This window comes from Calonectris borealis, chromosome 3 (genome assembly GCF_964195595.1).
Source record: "Calonectris borealis chromosome 3, bCalBor7.hap1.2, whole genome shotgun sequence".
Taxonomy (NCBI): Eukaryota; Metazoa; Chordata; class Aves; order Procellariiformes; family Procellariidae; genus Calonectris; species Calonectris borealis.
Genome location: NC_134314.1, coordinates 73317926 through 73339070, shown reverse-complemented (window position 1 = coordinate 73339070; position 21145 = coordinate 73317926). Strand labels below are relative to the sequence as shown.

The following is a 21145-nucleotide window of genomic DNA, read 5'->3' as shown; positions in this document are numbered from 1 at the left end:
GCAGCTTTACTGGTACACCAGAAGGCCAGGATGGAGCGACTTCAACGAGAACTTGAGATTCAAAAGAAAAAGTTGGATAAACTAAAATCAGAGGTCAATGAAATGGAGAATAATCTAACACGAAGGCGCCTGAAAAGATCGAATTCTGTTTCCCAAATTCCATCAGTAAGTTGAAACGTCTGTAGGCTATAAACCTAAACCACAAGTGTGGTCTGTCACAATAAATTAAAGGAACAGTTGCTTATATATTGACAATATACTAGTGACAAGCAGTATAACTAGAATTATACTGGTAAACAGTATAGTTTAGAGTAAAGACTAAATATGCGTTATTTAACCACAACCTTTCAGTTCACTAATTGCTATGTGAAGTGTGGCTTTTAAAGGCAGTCACAAAAGGTTTGACCTGGTAGTCCTTCCAGATTTTCTTAAAGGCGTGATCACCTAACGTTTCACACTACAACTTAATACTCATACTGCTTTCCACCCGAAGTATTTTTTGGTCTTCATGCATATACCAATCTCAGAGAAACTGATTAATGCACCAATTTTCAGTGCCAGAAGATCAGCCATTGATCTGGTGGAGCATTGGCTGTGTCCTGACCACAATCTGGAGTTGTTCAGTCAGCTCTGAAGTCTGATGCGAGAGAATTCAGTGGGTCTGAAAGTTTTTTATGAGATTATGCTTGGATTAAAAGAAAGGTCATTATATAGGAAGATTCTTTCATCTTCACTTCTGAAATAACTAAATGCTGTCTACCTATGCGTGAATGATAACTGATAATAAAATGGAAAAATTTAGTCTAACAGGCAGATTTATTTTTTCAGCTGGAAGAAATGCAACAGTTAAGAAGTTGTAACAGACAGCTGCAGATAGACATAGATTGCCTAACCAAAGAGATTGATCTTTTTCAAGCAAGAGGTACAGTATGTCTTCGTACATCAGCAACTGTGAATGTTGATTTTTTTTTTTCTTTTGTTCTTTCACTGTCTGCATATATCAAAAGTGTCTTGTGTTATAAATGATGGGTATACACACTATTTGCAAAAATCATCACATTAGCTTGAGTGAAACCATGGAAGTAATATTGTCTTCTAAACCTGTTGGTTTTGTTGGCTTTATGATTTTCCTAATCCCACGGTCATTCCTACCTCATACTTGGCTCAGAAGGGAGAAACTTTTGATGCCATTTATTTAATAAATGCCGCAGAGGGAAACCTGGTTATTTGAGTATCAGAGGGAGAAGTAGTTTTCTAAATGATGCAGCCATACATATGTGTCCACCTCTCTCTCTTGTTTTCCACTTCTTCTGTCTTGTATCCAGCCTCTCAAGTTAGCAAATACAAAGTACAGTTGTAACTTCCAGTATGCTTTCCTCCTTCCACTTTCCTTGTCTGCAGGGACACAGACTTTGATCATAAGGGTGAAATTATGAGGCAGCTGAGCCAATTAAAGAGCTGCCAACAAGAGGTCCCTCTCTCTTCCTGCTTCCCTCTCGTTGCTTACTGTGCTCTGGCTCTGTATTAGCTTTTTAGACCCTTTGCAGAGCTGATTCTGCTTACTAGCCAAGAAAAAAATGTTGCATTGCTGGAAAAGCTTGCTACAGCTGATGTGAGGGAGATGCATGGGAAAGGAGAACTGAGACAGTGAGAGGGAAGGGACTAATGCTTTTTACTTTCAGCAGTAGCAAGCTGTTAGATCAGTTCAGCCATGAGCCATGGAAGTTCTTCAGACAATGTACCTGCAGATAAGGAGAAAGTAGATAGGTATACTGAATGTAATGCTGCACTGAAAACTTAACCTTAAGTAGAATATTCAAATTGCATGTGATTTTTATATCTGTTTGTTACAGTAAATTGCAGTTAGGAGTTCCTCTAAGTATTAAATCTAAGCATATATAATATACTGCATAGTAGATAGCACATCTCTTTCAGTATAGTTACAATTTAGAAAAAGTCTCAGGTAAAATTTACTAATAAAATGCTGTTAAATATTTAAGAGTGGCAGAAAAAAAAATATTTAAGGAGTTTGGTCTGCTGGATTCTGACTTTACTTTATATTGCATATTTTGGGCAATAAGTTTCAAGTGTGCTGTTGACATCACTAATACTTCACTCAGGTCTGTATTGGCACCTTGATATAAAAGGTGATAAGTGAATAATAGTACTGTTTAGAATTACTGCCAAAAAAACCTGATATGTTTTCCTACCCAAGCTTATTTTTAAAACTGCTGCACTTTCTTTTTTTTTTTTTTTTTATTTTTAGGACCACATTTTAATCCCAGCGCTATTCATAATTTTTACGATAATATTGGATTTCTTGGTCCGGTGCCACCAAAACCCAAAGGTACTGTACTGGTAAAATCTGGATTTAATACTAATATCTGGTTTGCATCTAATATCAAGTTCTATTCTGAATCTAGTTTAAATGTTGATTATGAAATAGATTACTTCAAAAGCATACAAACCTTGCATTTTGTTTGTATTTGCAGTAAATATGCTTCTGTTTGCTCTTGTTTCCTCTCTATTCATACATTCAAGAAAGAGAAGTATATTAAATGGGGTATGTTTAAAGATGGATAATATGTTGGGAGGTAGTTTCAGTAAATGGAAGCATCCATCTTTTTTTAAAAATGAGCATGAGATACATTGCTTAGGGATGAGTGAAACTCGCTTAGATGACTTCATCATTGTCCTTGGTGAAGAGTGGATTTATTTACATGTTACTATAACTCAGTTTGGTTACCCTGACTGGACTTCCTGGCTACTGTAGAATTTGAATTAACAATTTACATAAAAGCCTCTTCTGACTATTGTTAAATACAGTTTTAGATAGTTGAAGAGGAAAGGTATGCTGCCCAATAGGGCAGTCAATATTACTGAACTTATTAGTCAGTCTTGAACATTCTGCTTGTCATTAAGTTTTGCACATTACTTACTTTTTTGCCCTAATGGGATGTCAGACAAAACAGAATAATTGCCTCTTGTGTGTTACATAAAGCAGAGAGTGAAATTAATTTGCTTGCATCAGCATCATGCTATGACCTATAGGCAGACCACCAAATGAAACAGATAATCCACAAATGTTTCTGTGCAGTCTTTCTGTCCAGGAAGTTCTCCACATAATATATACATGTGTGTGATTCGTCCTTGTAGTGCGCAGTAACTTGTTACAGAATCTCATCTTACGGATTTCTGACCATTCTGTATTTCAGAATGGTCTAGATAAATTGGATTTTTTTTGTCCTCCAAACTGTTTGTAACTCCTCCAAACTGATACTGTTCTTCATGCTTTATAAGGTTTTTTATCCTTCGTTATCCAAGCTGTTAGTGAAAATACTGAGTAAAGTTAAATCCGTACACAGTCCTATTAGACACATTTTACAACTGAACCATGAAGAATTTATCAGAAGTTCTGTCAATTACATAGTTCCCTTTACAGTAAATAAAAACTTATCAATAATAATAACTTGATAATAACTTATCAAAGAAGAAAAATAAAATTAATTTTCTGTGACTTGTTAACATTTGCATTCACTCATCTTCTAGGAACTCACAAATGTAAGTGTTTAATAATTTGGTACAACCTATCTTGAAAATGTAAAGTTAACCCTGACTGGTTTATAAATCTCTGAAGTCCCTCTTATCCTTTCTCTTTCTTTCTTTCTTTTTTAAAAAGTATCACTACTGTATCTTAGTCCTTCATTAACTTTAATTTTCAGTTAATTTTAAGTTTCAATTTAACTATGATGTAGGCTGTGACTTAGACCAGAATTACCACTGTTCACAAAAGAATGAGAAATAATTCTTTTTGCAGTTGTGATCAGTAGCATTGTAATTCCTGAAGCTGTCACTGTCGTTTTGCAGCAGTAGCAATTGGCTAGTTACTAATAAGATGTACTCCAGTTGAAATAATGGGCTAAAGGACTTTGCTGCAGTTGCCTAAATTGGGAACCCTTGAGAAGTCACTCTTCTCTCTTCTCATCTTTTTCATCTCTTTTCTCTTTTCATCTTTTCTCATAGTTGAAGGTTGTTGTCTAACACATCATGCAAAAAGATGCACTTGTATGCTTGGGATGATTACTCTATAGTATGAGAGAGCTAGGCATTGATTTTTCTTTAGTGTATCTGACTGCTTATCTGGTTTGAGGAAGAACTGCTGATACCCATTCTAGGGTCAAAATGTTAAATATGTCACAAGGTTACAGAGCACTTATTTCATGTCATAATGAATTTTAGACTGCTCCATAGACCTCAGACTTCTAAATCTTGTGCATGTTTCCTGTGCTGATTAATTTCTGAATTTTATCTCCTTTTCATGCAATAGCTTTGAACTGAGACCAAAAGGGAAGAAAGCAGAGTGAAGGAATGGGAAACTGGCTTTTTATAGTTTCACCTCTTGTCGTTGGCTGACTTACAAGTCATGGCTGACTTACAATCAAGCTGTAGTCAAGGGGGTGGTAAAAAGCTGCCTCTGTCACTTGTAATAACTGTGCTGTTCTCAGAGGAACAAGATAGTTCTCAGTTACTGAAAAAAAATCATCTCAAAATTCTTTCCATGCTGTTCTTGGTTAGTAACTGCTTATCTTATCTCTTTTGTGTCACAGATCAGAGGTCCATTGTGAAAACACCAAAGACTGTTCCAGACACAGATGAAGATGAGGGAGCTCAGTGGAGTTGTACTGCCTGTACTTTTTTAAACCATCCGGCCTTAAATCGCTGTGAACAGTGTGAAATGCCCAGGCATTTCTGAGCCAACAGGCCTGTTACCTTTTGTAAAACCATAGCAAACGTACAAGGAACTATCCATTCATTGGGGGGCAAAAAAAGCATTTATGCGTAGGATTTTGTAAAATTGAAGGTGTGATGAGATGGTATTTTGCTAATGTTAAATGTCAGCCCACAGAGCTAGTAATACCTCAGTGTTGTGTCACAGGCAGTTGAAATTGATCGGCTGAAAGGTAATCTGCTGAAAGACTCAGTTGCCAGCTGCCTAAACCATGTACAGTATTACCAGTATCCCAGTAACACACACCATGTTCAGTGCTTGGGTGTTGCCCATCCTCTTCTCTGCCCCGATGTCACTACTGAATTTTGACAGGGGAAAGGAATAGAGTGCTAGCGTTTTTGTTTTCAGAGCTTTCAGTGAAACACTACATGCACAGAGGAGATCTAAAAGGAACAAGGTTTAATTATTTAAACTGTTTGCTGCCACATAGTGCCTTTGATAAAGGGAAGAACTTCACAAATCAGTGGTACTCTTTGCCTTGTCTTCCCTGAAAACATCTCTGTGAAGCCAGAAATCAGTACAATCACATCTAAAGATGAAAAGGAAAAACTGCATGCGTTGTCTGTACAATACACACAGTGAAATACCCCAAAGCTTTTCCTACTGTACATAGCTCTAGAGCCTGCTTTAAATGATTTCTTTTCTTCACCTTTATTATTTTCTTGTACTTCTGTATGTATAGCGTAATAGTCTTTTTGTTAACTTTCTTTTTTTCCCTTTAAGTGATTAAGCACGATCATGTCCCTTTTTTTAAGCTTTTATCTGAGAGAAGCAATGCCTTAAAATAAGAGCATTAATAAGAAACTATGCACAAAATAGCTTTCCTCTGCTCATTCTGTACATTGCTCTTGTAAATGCTGATGATCTGTGAAGACCTGCAGATGCAGCGTGGTAAAAATGCAGGAAAAGTTGGAAGAGTTATGCATATAGTTCACTCTGTACACTGAGTTTTACGGTGGGTGACACAAGGTAGCATTTTGTCTGGTGTGAGGAAACGTTATACTAAGAAACTTTCAACCCACCAACAGATCAGCATCCAATTTAAGCTTGCTTCATCTGCTGGGTATCTTGCAGACTCCTGAAGAGAGATTCATTGGGGAAGTACATACAGTGCCAAAATCAACAGCAGCAGCATCGTACAGCTTTGTTCAAGGACTTTAAATGCTTTCCTGTTTTGGCAGCCAGTTTTGAAACCTGACTTTGTGGTGAAGTCTCATATTTATAGAAAACAAGGATAGCAATATTTAGGACAACTGAAATAAAGGCTGGAAAAGAGAAATCAAACAGACTTGAACACTGAAGCAACCTCAAGCATCTCTTTATTTTGATGATCTATTTTTTTAAGGAAAATATTCACATGATCGGGGATGTATGTAACCGAGATCAAGAAAATGGAATTCCAGTACAGTATGCATGAAAGACGGCACGCAAAGAATTATGTAGCAGCACTTAGCGTGAGGCTGGAGGGAGTGCTAACAATGTAGCAAGAGACAAAGTAGACTGTCACCCACTGTAAACATTTGCCAGTGGACACTTTTATTAGGAGTTTTACAAGTGATCTATGTGAATGCACAGAGGCCTTTGTTTTGAAGGCTTTGCATTTTTTTTAACGTGGGGAGAAAATGCCAATCCCAGGTAATTAGGCAGTAGACCCAAAGCACTTGCATTCAATGCATTTTGTTTATAAAATGAGGCCTTGTTTTTCAGCTTCATCTGCAGTTCTATGTGAAGATTGACAAATCAGTTTTTACCTGTTTATTAATAAAACCTAATTTGGATATCTTGAGTTGATGGTTTTGTGATTTAGCTGGGTAAACTGCCTTTGTAACAGATAAGTTATTTATAAAAATTAAAAAAAAATTATATTCTAATGTTTGGTTTTGTGATTTGTTTGCTTTTTCCATGCTGTGGAGCAACAGAATACTCAACGGAACAATAAGCATTAACAGTATTAAAAGTAGGCTGTTTTCTTACGAACAGAGATTTTATTTAAGCCTTTGTTTTGTTGAATCCTGTGTATTTCCTCCCATGCATTATTCTGTTTGATTCTAATTCAGTAAGGAATGTTTTCCATAAAGTTGCACTGACAAGATTGTGTCCTGACCAAAGAACAATTTACTTATTCATAAAGTAATAAGCTAGACACAGGCCCTTTTTACTTCATGCTTTAAGGGTTTATGATTTTTAAAGTATTCTTCTAATTCAGAGTGGGCAACCACTTTGTCCAAGGTAATAGATGATATACTTGTGTACCGTTAATATAAGCACAGTTTTAAGGATTAATATGGTTAAACTGTATTTTGGTGTTCTGTATATGATGGTGCTATGAGATGTGGAGTGTTCCTGGACATGTCTTTCCCACTTGGACCCTGTCTAGACAGACATTTGGTATGTGGAGTTGGGCTTCCCTGAGACACAGTGATGCCGTGGAAAAGCCCTTCAAGAGGCATCTATAAACAGATGAACTACAGATCCAGCAAAAGCATTCCTTAACACAGGTAGATCAACTGGAGTGCCTTAATCTGCTGTATGAAAAACAGTGTTTGGACTGAGGAGGGCAGCTATATTTAAAAAGCAAACAACAAACTCCAATCAGCTGTGGGGTGGAAAAAGCATGGTTGGAGAAATAGGTGAAATGGAATTCTGCTCATCCTATCAAATCCGTAATTGATCTTTTCCCTGCATTTATATTAATGTTTATTTTTTGAAGGGAAAAAAAATTAGTGTTTACATCCTAGCTTCAGCTAGCTACGCAGAGCCATCGGCATATTAGTATGAGGCAATATTTTCAATAACTGATCCTGGAATAGTGGGACAAGAGAAATGACATCTCCAGTGTCATCTGTTCCACAGACTTTTACCTTCATCTTCAGGGGTTTTATGTTATTCCTGTATTTCAGGTCACGTATATCATTAGCTCTTCCTTCAAGTTGATACCAGTATATTGGCATATCACTATTGTATGTTTTTAAAGGTTAGGTTTTTAAAGGGTTTAAATTTTGAAGGATGAAATAGAACTGAATTTTTTTCTTTTTCCTCATAGAAGATAAATATAAAAAAATGAAACCTTTGCAGTAAGGTTAAACTATGTACTGTGAACATCAGTGGTTTATCTTGGATGCTGATTTATGACTTTACATTTCTATACTCTGTCAGGGATCTCTATAATAGTGGGGGGGAGGGGAAGAAAGAAAAAAACAAAAAAAACCCACACAACCCTAAATAGATTATTTCACTCTTTAGCAGGGAGGGAGAAGTACACTTCTTAGCTTTTAGAGATGCTCCTGTTTATTTTTTGTGAATATGTGAAATAGTCATCACTTGGTCAAGCTTCAGAATTGGGATGACTTCAGAAATGCAGGCAGTAAAACAGACAAAGAGCTGGTGATGGGGCTGCTGTCACGTCAGCTCTGTGGAGCTGACTTCAGTTCACATTGCTCGCTTTCTAGGTAAATGAGAAAAGCATTTGTCTTCTGCAGCCTCCAGTCAGCAGAGCTATTCTCTTGCCCAGGAGTATGGTTATGTGTGGCACACCTGAAATTCAGATTCATTGTGAGATTTGATATCTTCGGTCTCAAACTAATGATAGATGGGTTTTAAAAATGCATAGTCAGTATTTGTACCTGTCTATGTGTATTTGTTTTATTTGTGTGAGCTTAATCAATTTTATGATCTTGAAATGTCTACCTTCAGCGTATATTGTAGATGCCCAGGGAGAATACATTTTTCATTTTAAGAAAAGTATCCTTAGCAGTACTGCATTTCTTCAATCAAATTCCTCTGCCTTGAATGTACGTTGGAGCCTGGACACAAATTAAAGGAAGACTTGATTAAAGATGTTGAACAGGCATTTAAAAAAAAAAAAAAAAAGCCAAGTATTGAAATCTACTGAGTATTTACCCTTTTCAGTACTACTTCTTCGGTATTCTAAAATGGGAGTATTGCTGTAAAACAGTGGCAGAAACTTTTCAATACAGTTAATTAACAGCATCTATAGAGCAGCTTGTGAATCCATGGCAACTCTTACTAATATTTAGTTCTGCCCAGGGAAGTGGTGGAGTCACCATCCCTGGAGGTATTTAAAAGACGTGTAGGTGTGGCGCTTAAGGACATGGTTTAGTGGTGGACTTGGCAGTGCTAGGTTAACGGTTGGACGTGATGATCTTAAAGGTCTTTTCCAATGTAAACGATTCTATGATAGCAAGGAAATGCTTTGACATATTTTATTTTTTTTATTTATCTCTTACTTATTAAAAAAAATCCTTGTAATTTCAACAGAAAGTACAAATTAGCTTTAAACTTTTGATTCCTTTCATTGGTACAGAGTAGGATGATTACAGTGCATTCCTTTTTCAAGCCTGACTACTTGAATAGCTCTTTTATTGCTAACTTTGAGGAACAGTCTTTGATTTTATGTAGTCCAAAATGCCTTGTGAGGCTTGTATTTTGTGTAAACTACTTAAAAATTACTGGAGAGTGAGAGAACAGGAAGAGTTAGTATGAAATGTTTGAGGACTTCAGGCTCCATGAAGAGCTTAAGTGCTATAGGAACACTTGAGAATGATACAGACTAAACTTCGACTTTTTTTCTTTTTGATACAATTCTCAATGTTTTTTATTTGTTTTTCTTTGAGCAGTTCTGTATCAGTGACATGCTCGCTCCCCCAGCAGAGCTTCACGAATAGTGCCACCTTCAGAGGCAGCACTGGTAGAACTCGCAGAAGTGCTTGCTTCAGTCAGACTTCAGACATGTTCATTCCCAGCAGTGTAAGTGGATATAATTATGTTTTTATTGAATATGCAGATTTTTTTAATATTTAACCAAAATGTCACAATCTCTGGCCAGTGCAATGCTGCTGCAGGCATGAGTTTAGCTGACTGTTTTTCCCAGTGTCCCGTTCTCTTCATTGATTTAAGTTGCAGATATCTATGTGTAGTTACAGAGGACTTGGAGACAAAATGATTGATTATCTACATGGGTTCAAACTGCCTATTATTTGCAAGTTTATTTAAAGTAATAAAACACTATCATATTGCATGTGAGTGCAGATTTTGAAGGAGAAAAGTAGTATATCAATGTGAGCACTGCTCAAATGAGCAATGTGAGATGCTTGTATAAACCTAATTCCACTTTTTTATGGATACGCATTGTGTTATGCCTTTAAATTCTGTGACTGCATGCTATTTTTCCACACCATTTATAGGAGCACAGTGCCAATACAATTTTGATGATTTGGTGACAAATGAGTGGAGGAAATGTATATTAAGCATTTTTAATGTGGTTTTGTCTTAGTAGGTATCAGCAGACCACATCCAGCCTGTGACTAATAAGCTTTGCCTAAATTCAAGTTCCTATTGCAAGTGATTGAGATCCAGGGCTAAGAAATACAGGGATGGAGACGTAGAGGAAATGGACTAAGGAAAGCTCTGTTCTTTTTTTCTTCATATGCAGAAGCAAGTGGTGGTGCTTTTCTTGCACCCCACTCTAACATGCAAACTAAAATGTGGCAAACATAAGGCCTCAAAGCTGAAAAGGCTGTAAACGTTAGAGTCAGGAACTTGGAACGTAGCATCCATAGAGTGCCTGGCCATGAAGACTCACCCTGTGCTTTGTCTGTGGTACCTTAGAAGTCTGTTGGTGCAAGTAAATGCATTTATCACATCACGTAGCCAGTCATCGGGGGGGGGATTCCTTGTTTTTGTGGTGGTTGATTGAGTTGGTTGATGTGTGTTGTTCCTGGGCACGATGGCCAAATGTGTTTCTATCCCCTGACTTCTTTGCAGACTCGTACAATACAGTGCTAAGTAAGGTCAGCAGAAGAACAGTAAGGTTAGGGAACAGCAGCAGCAGAGTATTGAATTTACATGCATTTTGACAGGAAAGGATGGCCGACTTGTCAGGCTCGCTTCAGAGGCAGTGGGAGGTGCAGTCTGTGTAGGAGGTACCCAGAAACAATTCAACACGACTCGTTTCCCGTTACGTCAGAGAAACGCGGGTGTTACGGCTGGGTATCTGCTCACGTGGCAGCCGTGTCGGGGTCTCACGCTTGGCACGTTGGGTTACATGCCAAGGAAAGGTTCACAAGGTCCTCCTAAGAAGAGGGACAGTGGGAAGCAAGTCCGCGGAGTGCCGCGTCTGGCGGGTACGCAGCTGCTTACCCACGGCGGGGGGGAGGCGCCTGCAGGTAAAAGAGGTTATTCTGCCTCCACGGTTTTGGAGGTTGGATGCTTATTCCTTGAAATAGACACTTTACAGTCTCAAAAGGAAGGCCAATGCATCAGTAATTCTGGATCAGCTTTTTACCATCATACTACAATAAGAAACTCTTAAAAGTGGTGTTTTCTAATTAAGGTAGTAAATCTAGAAGTGAGTTCGAAACAGGTTAGTGCATATTGATAGCTCTTCTGATGTGACGGGAAACGCGTGTTTCAGATGAGAGGATGAATGTCTGTTTGGAGTGAAAACTTGATTATGAAAATTACCAGCCCAAAAACTTCAAATAAATTAGTTTTATAGTGGCTTTGTATTTATGTTGATCTAAGATCATAAGCAAAGCAATGTTTGTATGTACAGAATGTCTCTTACCAGCTGATAGAAAAAAAGAATTACTTCATTTACAAACACTACTTTATTTATGGTAACAACCCTGTACTTCATAGTTAGCTGTGAATTGTAAGTTGGGGAGCCCTTTTTTGATTCCTTTTTTTTATTTATTATTTTTAATATGTGGCATTTCTTGTGTTCTATACTGGGTAGAACATAATTGGATGGATAGACTTATTTTTTACAAAATCTTTTCTCGATTTTGCTTTTATTGTTTGCTTTTGTTTTGTGTTAGTCAAATTTCCAGAGTGACTTGCTTAGTGTCTTACAGTGTTGTAATGGAGGCTTGCTGTCACCCCGCCTGGGGAGCTGCTGTTTGGAAGAAAGATGCAGAAGATACTTGTATGCGTTGTGCCTCTTCTCACTCCTCTGGTTACTTTGGGGCTGGAGCTGACGGGGAGCCCGTGGACAGTAGTGAAAAAGGGTGAAATGCCACTCAAAAGGCATTTGGCCAAAACTAAGTTTGTCTAAAGGGACCTATTAGAGAGGACAGGGAAGGCAAATTGGGAAAGTTGTGAGAACCACCTTCTTGTGCAGTAGTTGAAGCAGCAGCAGGTCTAGTGCTGCTTTCTGCTGGAAGATTTGTGACACCACTTCAGGGTTTGTACGCTTCTCTCATGTATAACCTGTAAAGACATCCTAAAAATAATAGATGTTTTCTCACAGTCTTTATGTTGCAATAGCGTTTTTGCTGCTAATGGGGGCGGAATGGGAAATAGTCAAAGGATCACAGAAGATACTAAATAAAAATTGTAAAGATACCACAGGTGCCAGTACCACCACAGTGATTGTTTCTCAGCAATATTACTGTGTCACCGGCTCACTTTCTAGAAGATGCTCTGCTCTGGTGACATGGCAGCTCTGCTCCGAGCAGTGTGCACAATGTAAACCCAAGATTCTGCTACTCCCTGTGCCTTCATCTCTGTCCCTATCTCTGCCTCTGTCCTTGTCTTTTCAGCTTTCCTTTTTCCCCTTTCTAATTAGAGACTTGAACAAGCACTCAAGCCAAATTTCCTATGTTTTGTGGCAGCTATCCGGTAGCTACAGTGAAAATTTCGATTAAAACTGGGATGCGTCTGTTGTTTTCTTTCATGAGCCTTTTCCTTTTCTCTGTGTTTTGGGGCCAGAAATCAAATTTAAATACGACCTGAGGAAAGAAAATACCGTCTTCGGACACAGATACCTGACACAATTATGAAGAGATTGTCATGAGGTTTCTTTTCTGTCTGCAAGAATCACTTTTTGGTAGCCAAAGTCTACAGATTAAAATTGCTGTCATAGAGAGGATGTTGGGTGCTGTCATTGGGCATCCAGCTTGAAGTCTGAATGTGGTTTGATGCTGTGTCACAGACTTGTTTGGTGGTTTGGAGAAAGTTGCCCAGGTCCTTGTCTACCTGTTCCATGGTGGCAGTGTGACCTTTCTCATTTTTGCACTGTTTCTTGTGCAATTCCCCTGCGACTGTGAAAGCATTTGGAGGTGTGTACCTCTTTTCACGTCTTCTATCCACGTTCCTGAATGTTAAGGTTTTCAAGAAGTGGGCCTGTGTACTAGAGGTTCATACTATGCCAGTGCAACTAAGCTGCTGCTTAGTAAAAAAGTACTTAAGTAAAAAAAAAAAAAAAATTTGAAAAGGCAGCGTAACTCTTGGCTCAGAAACCCTTCCTAATCCTTGGCACAGCTGCCCTGCACATGAGAAAGAAAATAATGTCATGTTAGTGTTTTTTGAGCTGAAGGACATGACAAAAGCTTTCCCTCTTCAATAATGATTAGGAATGTGGGTTTTTTCCTGCTGAGCTTGATGCTTTTAAATTAAATTGTTCAGGCTTTTTGAACCCCTAAGGAAACCAAGTGCTGCGCTGCCTAGCCAGTGTCCTGGCCCTGCGAGCTTCACTTCTGGCCCTGGGACTCGGGACTACATGAAACAGAACAGCCAGCTAGCAAGGGCTGAGTCTAAATTCCCTTTTGTTGGTGGACCCTACAGCTGCCCCAGGGGATCTCACCAGGGAGTGCTTTTCTGCAAGCCCCACAACCCTGGCCATCAGGTTCCACGCTCTGAACTTACCAGTAGTTTTGCTCTGAAAAACAGACTTTACCGTTCTTCAAGGCAACTGTGGTGCGTTCCAGTTCTCAATGCTTCGTGAAGCAACAGTAGAGTTGGGTGATGGAGAGAAATACTTTACTACTCGTGTGATTGACAATTGCACCCAAAACAACTGTCAGGCATAGCTGTGCCGCGTGACGCAGTGCTCAGATACCTCCTTCCCACTTCGAGAGCTCAGCCGTGTTCAAGGTGGATATGAGATAAGTAACGTGCAAAGGTATGTCTTACATGGTTTTGTTGAAAAGTATGTCACCCAACTCCTGATCTATTGCTTCATGTTGGTTTTCATTTTCTTTCACCTATTTGATGCTCTCCTATCTTTTCATCCTATTCTTTTCCTGGACCGATCAATATCAGGATTGAACCTATTGATTTCTGAGTGCATACAGTGGTTTTAATTCAAGACTTGAATCAACATCTAGATCTCACCTGAACATCAGTCACCGCATGGCAACCATGCTTTTCTCTTGGTTTTTAAAATACTTTCATTAGTTCTAGTACTGCCCCAGGAGGCGGTAGGCTGCTATGTGGTGATTTCGACTCACTCAGTATCTTTTAATTTCACATGTGAAATCCATTTTATGAGACTTTAAGACAAAATGCATTAGTAATGCTTTGGAGCAGGGATTGCATCACCCCCCCAGCTGGAAGTGTCCTCGTTGCTTGTTTACAGGGTTATACTCCGTGATGCTCCTGTTCTCTGTGGAGCTATTAATGAGCCGTTAATCCTGTGTTTTGGCATCAGAAGGGCACACCCTCTCTAGGGGTGACAGGGCATGGCTCATCTCAGCATTGCCCACCGTTTGGTCACAGCTGCCATTTTCTAACTAGTGTGGAAGGGCTTCTCGTTCTGAGGCCAGAAGGAAGATGTTATCAAGTGTTGATTTAAATTATTTTTTTTCTGAATTTTGATTGTGTGACTAGCCACGTCTCAGAAAGGTGACACAGCTCATTTCACAGTGCAATTGGATTCTGCTGTTACTACCATAACCTTTTTTTCTTTTCCTCTTTCTTAAGAGCAAAAGCATTTAACTGCAAACGTATAAAAGACCGACGAGTAAAACGCACCAGTGAAGAAGTTCCAGACAAAGGCCTGAGGTAGGTGGCATAAACTGGATTGCCCAGAGGCTTGTTTTGTCTGTCATTAGTCATCTGTCAGCAACTCCTGTGTGATCCTCTAAAGCAACAGCCATCGCTCATGTTTGAAAGAGTTGTTTTCTGTGGTCTTCTCCACCCTCAAGCCCTGCTGTGTTGTATTTAGCTGCAAACCAGCTCTGTACCTGGCTGCTTCTGGATATTTTTTATTTGGTGGTTTGAGAGGGTGCCTGCCGGCTGTCAGGACACAGGCACAGCTAGTTCTCCCTGCGTGTCCTCAAGCAGTAACGCAAGCCAGTGTGCTTGCTGACCTTTTCCAGATGTTTTTTCATCAGCCTCCGATACCGGGGCTGATGGAGTTTCCTTCCCCTGCCTTTTTAGCCCTTTCCAGCCTGGAGCAGGTAAGCCTGGTGCAGTGCTGTGAGGAGTTATACCGTGGTATGGTCACAGAGAGCTCCCAAACTGTGTATTTTGTCGTTGTCTCTTGACTTTCCTGCTTAGCATATGTGATGGTGCAGAGCTTGATGTAATGCACACGAGCTGCTGAGTCAACGCCGAGCTGGCAATGTTTTAGTGTACTCTTAACCCCATATAGAGCTGTCCGGTCCCTGAGTGGGCAGGAGAGGAGCCGGTGTTTCCTGCTTTGTTCAGAATCGCGTCGAGGCCAGCCTGTGGGAAGCTTTGCTTTCAGCGGCGTGCAGCTTTCGGCGCACTTCAGGTGCTGTGTAGTGAAGAGCAGCGCTTCCAGGCAGGGCCACAGCAGCACCCCCGGGGATCTTCCAGCGAAATCCTGCGGGCCGCTGGATTGTGGGTCCTTTCGGGTCCCAGCTCTGTATCGGTGCGATGTAACCTGACATTGTGCAGGGGATATATACATCATAGCATCGTCTGTCCTCTAGAACATTTGCTCTGGAAGTTTCCCAGTGGATTTATATAGCTTAGAATTTAATACCCTGTACAACTCAGTAGTTTTTTAACTTAACTGTTTAAGAAATCAGTTATAGTTGAGGACTATTTGTTTCTGATTCCTCTTGCAGTCTTTGCTTTCACCATGGCAATTTCTTGAGAGCAATTTTACTAACGATATGTAAGTGTAAAACTTTCCTGTTTATTAGATGTGTGCAAGAAGGATGGGGGTGTCTCGTTTTTACAGATTCTTGTACATACAATAAAGTCTAGAAAGCACGGCTAACTTTTGTAATATTATTACTAATGGCTATTATGCAATTCTGCCTTGAAATGGGCAGAAACTGCATTTTCCAGAACATAAAAAAGACTGCATTTTGAGCTCTGCTGGCTGCCACGGATGCAGTATTTAAAGCAGGCCTGAATAAATGAAAGCGAGGATGGCACAGCGTTGGGAATCAGCTGCCGGCCCGTGGGCAAATACAGGCTCCATCAAGAGGCTCAGGGAATCCTGCCTTCAAGCCAGCGTTGCTGCTGCGCCAGGGATGCGATAGCAGGTCCCGAGGGGGTTATTTGTGCCTCTGGCAAGGAGCTTAGAAAAAAGGCTGCAGGCAGGTTTCAGATAGCTGTCAGCTTGAGCTTCTATGTGCTGTGTTGCAGATCCAGCTGGCTAGCGGGGAGTTTTATTTTCAGTTTTAGGGAGATGTGGGTGCACAATGCAGCTACTTGGCCTTGGGCAATTGTACAGTTGTGATGACCCCAGTCCCCAAAAATGCAAGGGAAGAAGGTGTAAAAGGAAGGCGATAGGAAATTGTGGCATTTTGAATTGCTTTTTTCCCTCAATGCTGCCTTGCAGTTGCATGCCTGGAATACTTGGTGTATATCTGCCTAACTCTTGATTGACATATATGCAAGAGAATAAACTTAATTAGTTAAAATCCCCTGTGTTCAGATTGACCAATAATGTCCAAAGTACATCTGGAAAGACTTTAGAGATAACGTTTGTAAGGCAATGCTCTCTGGACTCAAAGAGAAAGTGTTTTTCCAATTAATTTCTGTCTAAGGGTTGGCTGTGATACTTATCCAATTGGCAAACCTAGTTTCAGATTTCAGCTTTAAAATATAATTGGCAGCTCAGCAAATTCATAAAATTGATCCCCATTCACACTTATTTTTGGCTTGCGTTAAGAATGTGCCAACCTGGAACTCTAAACTTAACCCCGAGTGACTTTCCCAGGGCTGCTGCCCTGAAAGGGAAGCCTGGCAGCAGCGCCTGGGCCCCAGCCAAGATAAATCCTGAGCCGCTGATGTCAGGGCAGCTGTAGCTTGAACCACAGGTGAGGGGAGAATAAAATGATGGAATAAAGGGTGGATTTTGTAAAATGCCCCCTTTCTGAAACCCGTTATTCAAGCGACCCCACCTTTGGCTCTCCCCGCTCTGCGGTCTGACGCCGCGCAGCCGCTTCTAAGACCGTCTGAGCTGCCTCGCGCGCTTTTAGGGCCATTTAAACACAAGACGCAGGCTAAAGTTAAGTCGCAGCGTAAATGCTTAACAGTGCAGTGTGTTTCGGCTCCGTGTACGAAGCAGCAGCTGGCAGAAGGCAGCAGAATCAGTTCAGCCGGTGCGACCAAGCCTCGCCTGCGGGTACATGAATTTCTTTCATCCTGCGGGAGCTTCTCCGGCCAGGAGGCCCAGGCGAAGCTGCCTTCTTGCCGAGCGGAGCCGAATCTCAGCCGCGCAGCCCTCCAACGCGTGCTGCCGTGTCGCGTCGGTTCTGTTCCACATCGGGATGAAGGGCACGCAACCCCCGCTGATGGGATTTATGCGAGTGGCTGGGACGGGCTTGTGAAAGTCAGCCCTGGAGCGGCAAATCCTCTTTCCAGTGCTACCACATTGACACCTTGTGGTGGACTCGGCCATCGGGTTTTTTAAAAATATATTCTTGGTGTATGTTTTACAGATGTCAACTGCTAGACATTTCCTAGAGGCATTCCACTTGGCTGTTTATACTTTTTCTTTCAACAACTCTACTTAAGCTCGCTTGAACAAATACAAATATTAGAACATCAAAGAGCAAAGCGCAGAGGCTGACCTAGACCAGCGTCTCCCAAATACCATCCCTGGTTGCATATGCAGCATATCATGAAAGATGAACAGAAGTAACCACTGGAGAGTATTTTTTCTACTTTTCTACTCATCTAGAACGTGGATTCCCTGTCCCTTTTTTCCATAATGTTATGTTATTTTGACTTCAGCTTAAAATGATACTCACTTTTTTTCCCCTCTTCTGCAAGGCTTAAATATGACCTATGTAACTTAAGAAAGATGCTCTAAAGGTTTAAAGATCTTCCATCTGCTTCTTTAAATGAAGCCAGGGCTCCAAATCCACCACATGTCATACATTACGTTATGAGCAAAAGGATATTCAGATGCTGAAGTTCTCCGAGAATGTTTCCCTGCTGGAAATAACGTTTTTACAAGCTTCTGTATTGCCTTCAGTCTCTTCCTAACAGGACCTCCTGTGGGGAGAACTCAGTATTTCTCATTCCGATGATAGTTTTGAGTAACATTTATAATTGCCTGCCAATGGCTCTGTATTTTTTGGCAATAACAAATCATAGCCAATTTTGCTTCCCAGCTAAAATTTCTTTAGCACCGCTTTTGACTGCAGCCTTTGCCAGGCTATCATGGCATTTATGCTCTCAGTTTCCCTGGAGCTGCAGAATGTGGTTTTATTTATGAAGTGCATTTTGTCATTTACCATTTCAAGTGGTAAAAGCCATCACGTTCCTCTGCGTTTCTCCTGCTACCCCCCTTAGCAAGCGTCGGTTGCTCTTTAGTCCTGTTAGGCTGTTCTTGCCTGTCTGCAGCTCTTCTGCTGACAATGAGAGGAGAACGTTATTCCTGTAGTAAAACTAGGTCTAACCTGGAAACCAAATCACCAGGTGGTGATGGTACCTTTGTCTTGTCCTCGTGTTCAACATTGTAGTTCATTCAGTTGCTATAGTTGATACCGCTTCTTATTTAGCAGTTTCCTCTGTTGTGTGGAGTCTCTGCAGTACGGGTGTTAAATTCAGCCAGCTGATGACCGCAGGAGAGAGCTGGACCCCACTTTGCTCAGGTGTTACAAGTATGCGGATGGATGGCAGCCACCCTTTTGAATCTTACTGTGCACGGCAGTGCCTTTCCGAGGTTTATCGTGCCTTCTGTAACATACAATACTTGCTTCTACCAGCTCTGTATTTCTTTAATCTTATTTAATACCTCTTTGGTCTTCTATAAGAAAAATATATTTCCGTTTATCTAGATTGACTGTTTTTATGCTATTCATGCTTTGCTGCCTGCTTCTAGTTTATGGTTTTATTCTGCCATTCAGTGTCCTAATGCCCATTTGTCCTCTAAATGAAACCAGTAGTGTTAGTAACTCCCTCAAATGTACTATTTTGGTGGTGGTAGGTGGAGGGTAAATGTTGCTTTTGCAGTAGGATTTAAGGTAGTTAAGAGCGTATCGTGGCTGAGTTTCTGCTAGCACACCGTTCGATCCTTAGAGAAGAGAAAGCTGTACGAAGTCAGCCCAAGCACGTGTGAATGTAACTTTGCTTCTGTTTCCTTACCCAACAACTTCTGCTGGAAGGAAGACTGCTTTAAGGCGGGATGGGAAAACAGCCTGAGCATCTCAGGTCTCTGCCAGGCTAAAGGTATCCGTGTCAAGGTTTGAACAACAACCACAAACACCAAAACCAAAAAATATTTAAAAAAAAAAAAGGGGGCGGGGGGAAGAAAAAGAAAAGAAGAAAAAAAAAAGAGAAAATAAAGAAAAGAACCCCCCAAACACCCTTCAGCTGGAGGGTGGGGGTGAAGGGAGAGAGAGGAGGCTACCTGGGCTCGGGCGGGAGGAGCACCGGGCACAGCGAGGGAGGAGTGAGCGCCCGAGGCGGGGAGGGAGAGGAGGGAGCAGGAACCAAGGACTGGGGGCAGCGGCGGGTGGAGGCGTGTGGTTTCTGCGGAGGTGGAAGGAGAGGGGTTGGGACAGGGAAGCGTTTTGTAAGTTGTGACCCACTCTGTAAAGGGCACGATGGGAATTCTGAGCCCAGCAAGAACAGGAGGAAAAAACTGTGCAAAAACTAGGGAAGCCGAGGAAATTGTGTGACACGGGAAAGCCAAAGAGGAGGAGCTGGCGGCGCGGTTACCATGAGCAATTCTGATGCCACCATTCATCAGCAGAGGCACAGCGTCCAATTTCCTTATTGCGTTCAGTAAGGAACGTTGTCCTGCCAGCCCTGCGTGCGTTGTCCTAACTTCCTGGCTTGCCACCTTGCATCTGCTGTCCCCAAAAATCACTGTGCTCACAGCTTTGCTCCTTTGCTCCATTTGTATGTCCATTTTGATTGCATTTGCCAAGTCAGCACATCAGTACATCTTACTAAAGAGTTCCACCAAGCCTGCTGCAAGACTTCAAGGCAGTGAGCCCTGGGCGGAGAAGGGATGTGGCTAAAATGTTATAAAACCCCCTTCACTATCAATTGCAAGTCATAGCACTTTTTTAATAATGCTAATGACAAGTGGTGCTATAATATTGAACTGTTCTTCTCAAGAGTTCAAAGCATCCCAGCCCACCAGGACGAAGGAGGTAAATACTGCAGCAGCGGTATTGTATGTATGTGAGTGGATGCGGAGCAGACGTACCCTGAGGCAGAGGAGCAAAGGGCTTGCGGTGGCAGAGTGAATGAGTTACAGCTCCAGGAGTAAAACTGAGATGTTCCGTCTCCTGGCTTGGGGAAAGTCCATGCAAAAGGTGAAAGATAATATCTGAATTGTTGTCTTAGAGATATATATGTAAAGTACCTGTGTCCAACGTAGGGGTCTGTCTGTTAAAGGCTTTTGCCAGAGGCTTTGGGGGTTTTTTTGCCTTGCAAAGGTGGTCTGTCACACTTGGTGAGGTACAGGGCTCGCTTGTTCTTCCCTAGCAATCCAACATTTTTGAAGAGAAAGAAGCTGCAAAACCTGTCTTGTCCTATTTAGTCGTTTGTGATTAGTTCAAATGTTTGTTTATAAATTGTGCCAGCTCTTATGGAAGTGAGTTAAAATATTAGTAGTACTTCTCAGAATAATTGGCAAATACAAGTGGGTGATACAGAGCAAGATTATTATCTACTTGATAAACTGTCTTATGGCATTAATTTTTATGGTATCTAAGATCACCAAATCAGTAGACTTGTCATCAACGTTCTGTGAAGGAGAAATTTCTATATTTAAGAAGAGGTGGGAGGAAGATACTGTGAGCTGCCCGAGACTGCATCGGGTGCAGAGGACCACCCTCTTTCCCCCTTTTTATACTGAGGAGCTGTTGCAGGGGTGACTTCCACCCAAGACTTTTCAGTGAAGTATTTGTACCTAGTTTCCCTAGCCCCTCACAAAGGAGGGTGTCTGTGGCTTCCTAACTTTTCGGGACAGGGTGAGAGTAGAGAAGGGATGAGGAGTCTCTTTTATGACCTTTTTTTTTTTTTTTTTAATCTTAAAAAGAATTTGGCAACTCTGTAAATCTCCCTTAGGAAAGCAGCCCGTCTCCTGGAGGATTGCTCCCACTGCTTCAGTCCTCTTTTAAAACAGTCTTGACAACCAAATAGCAAAGAACATCAAGGGCTTTC

At 41.0% G+C, this 21145-nt stretch overlaps 1 protein-coding gene across 3 annotated transcripts in view; it reads left to right on the top strand.

The window, feature by feature from the left end:
- The window catches only part of TAB2 (TGF-beta activated kinase 1 (MAP3K7) binding protein 2), a 70922-nt gene extending 64262 nt beyond the window's left edge, over nt 1-6660 (top strand). For all 3 annotated transcript variants that reach the window (XM_075146193.1, XM_075146192.1, XM_075146191.1), the window contains 4 exons: nt 5-165; nt 829-922; nt 2267-2347; nt 4608-6660. In XM_075146193.1, coding sequence (XP_075002294.1) covers nt 5-165; nt 829-922; nt 2267-2347; nt 4608-4753 — 482 coding nt within the window. In that variant the 3' untranslated portion in view covers nt 4754-6660. The remainder of the gene's footprint in view (nt 1-4; nt 166-828; nt 923-2266; nt 2348-4607) is intronic.
- The last annotated feature ends 14485 nt before the right edge of the window (nt 6661-21145 follow it).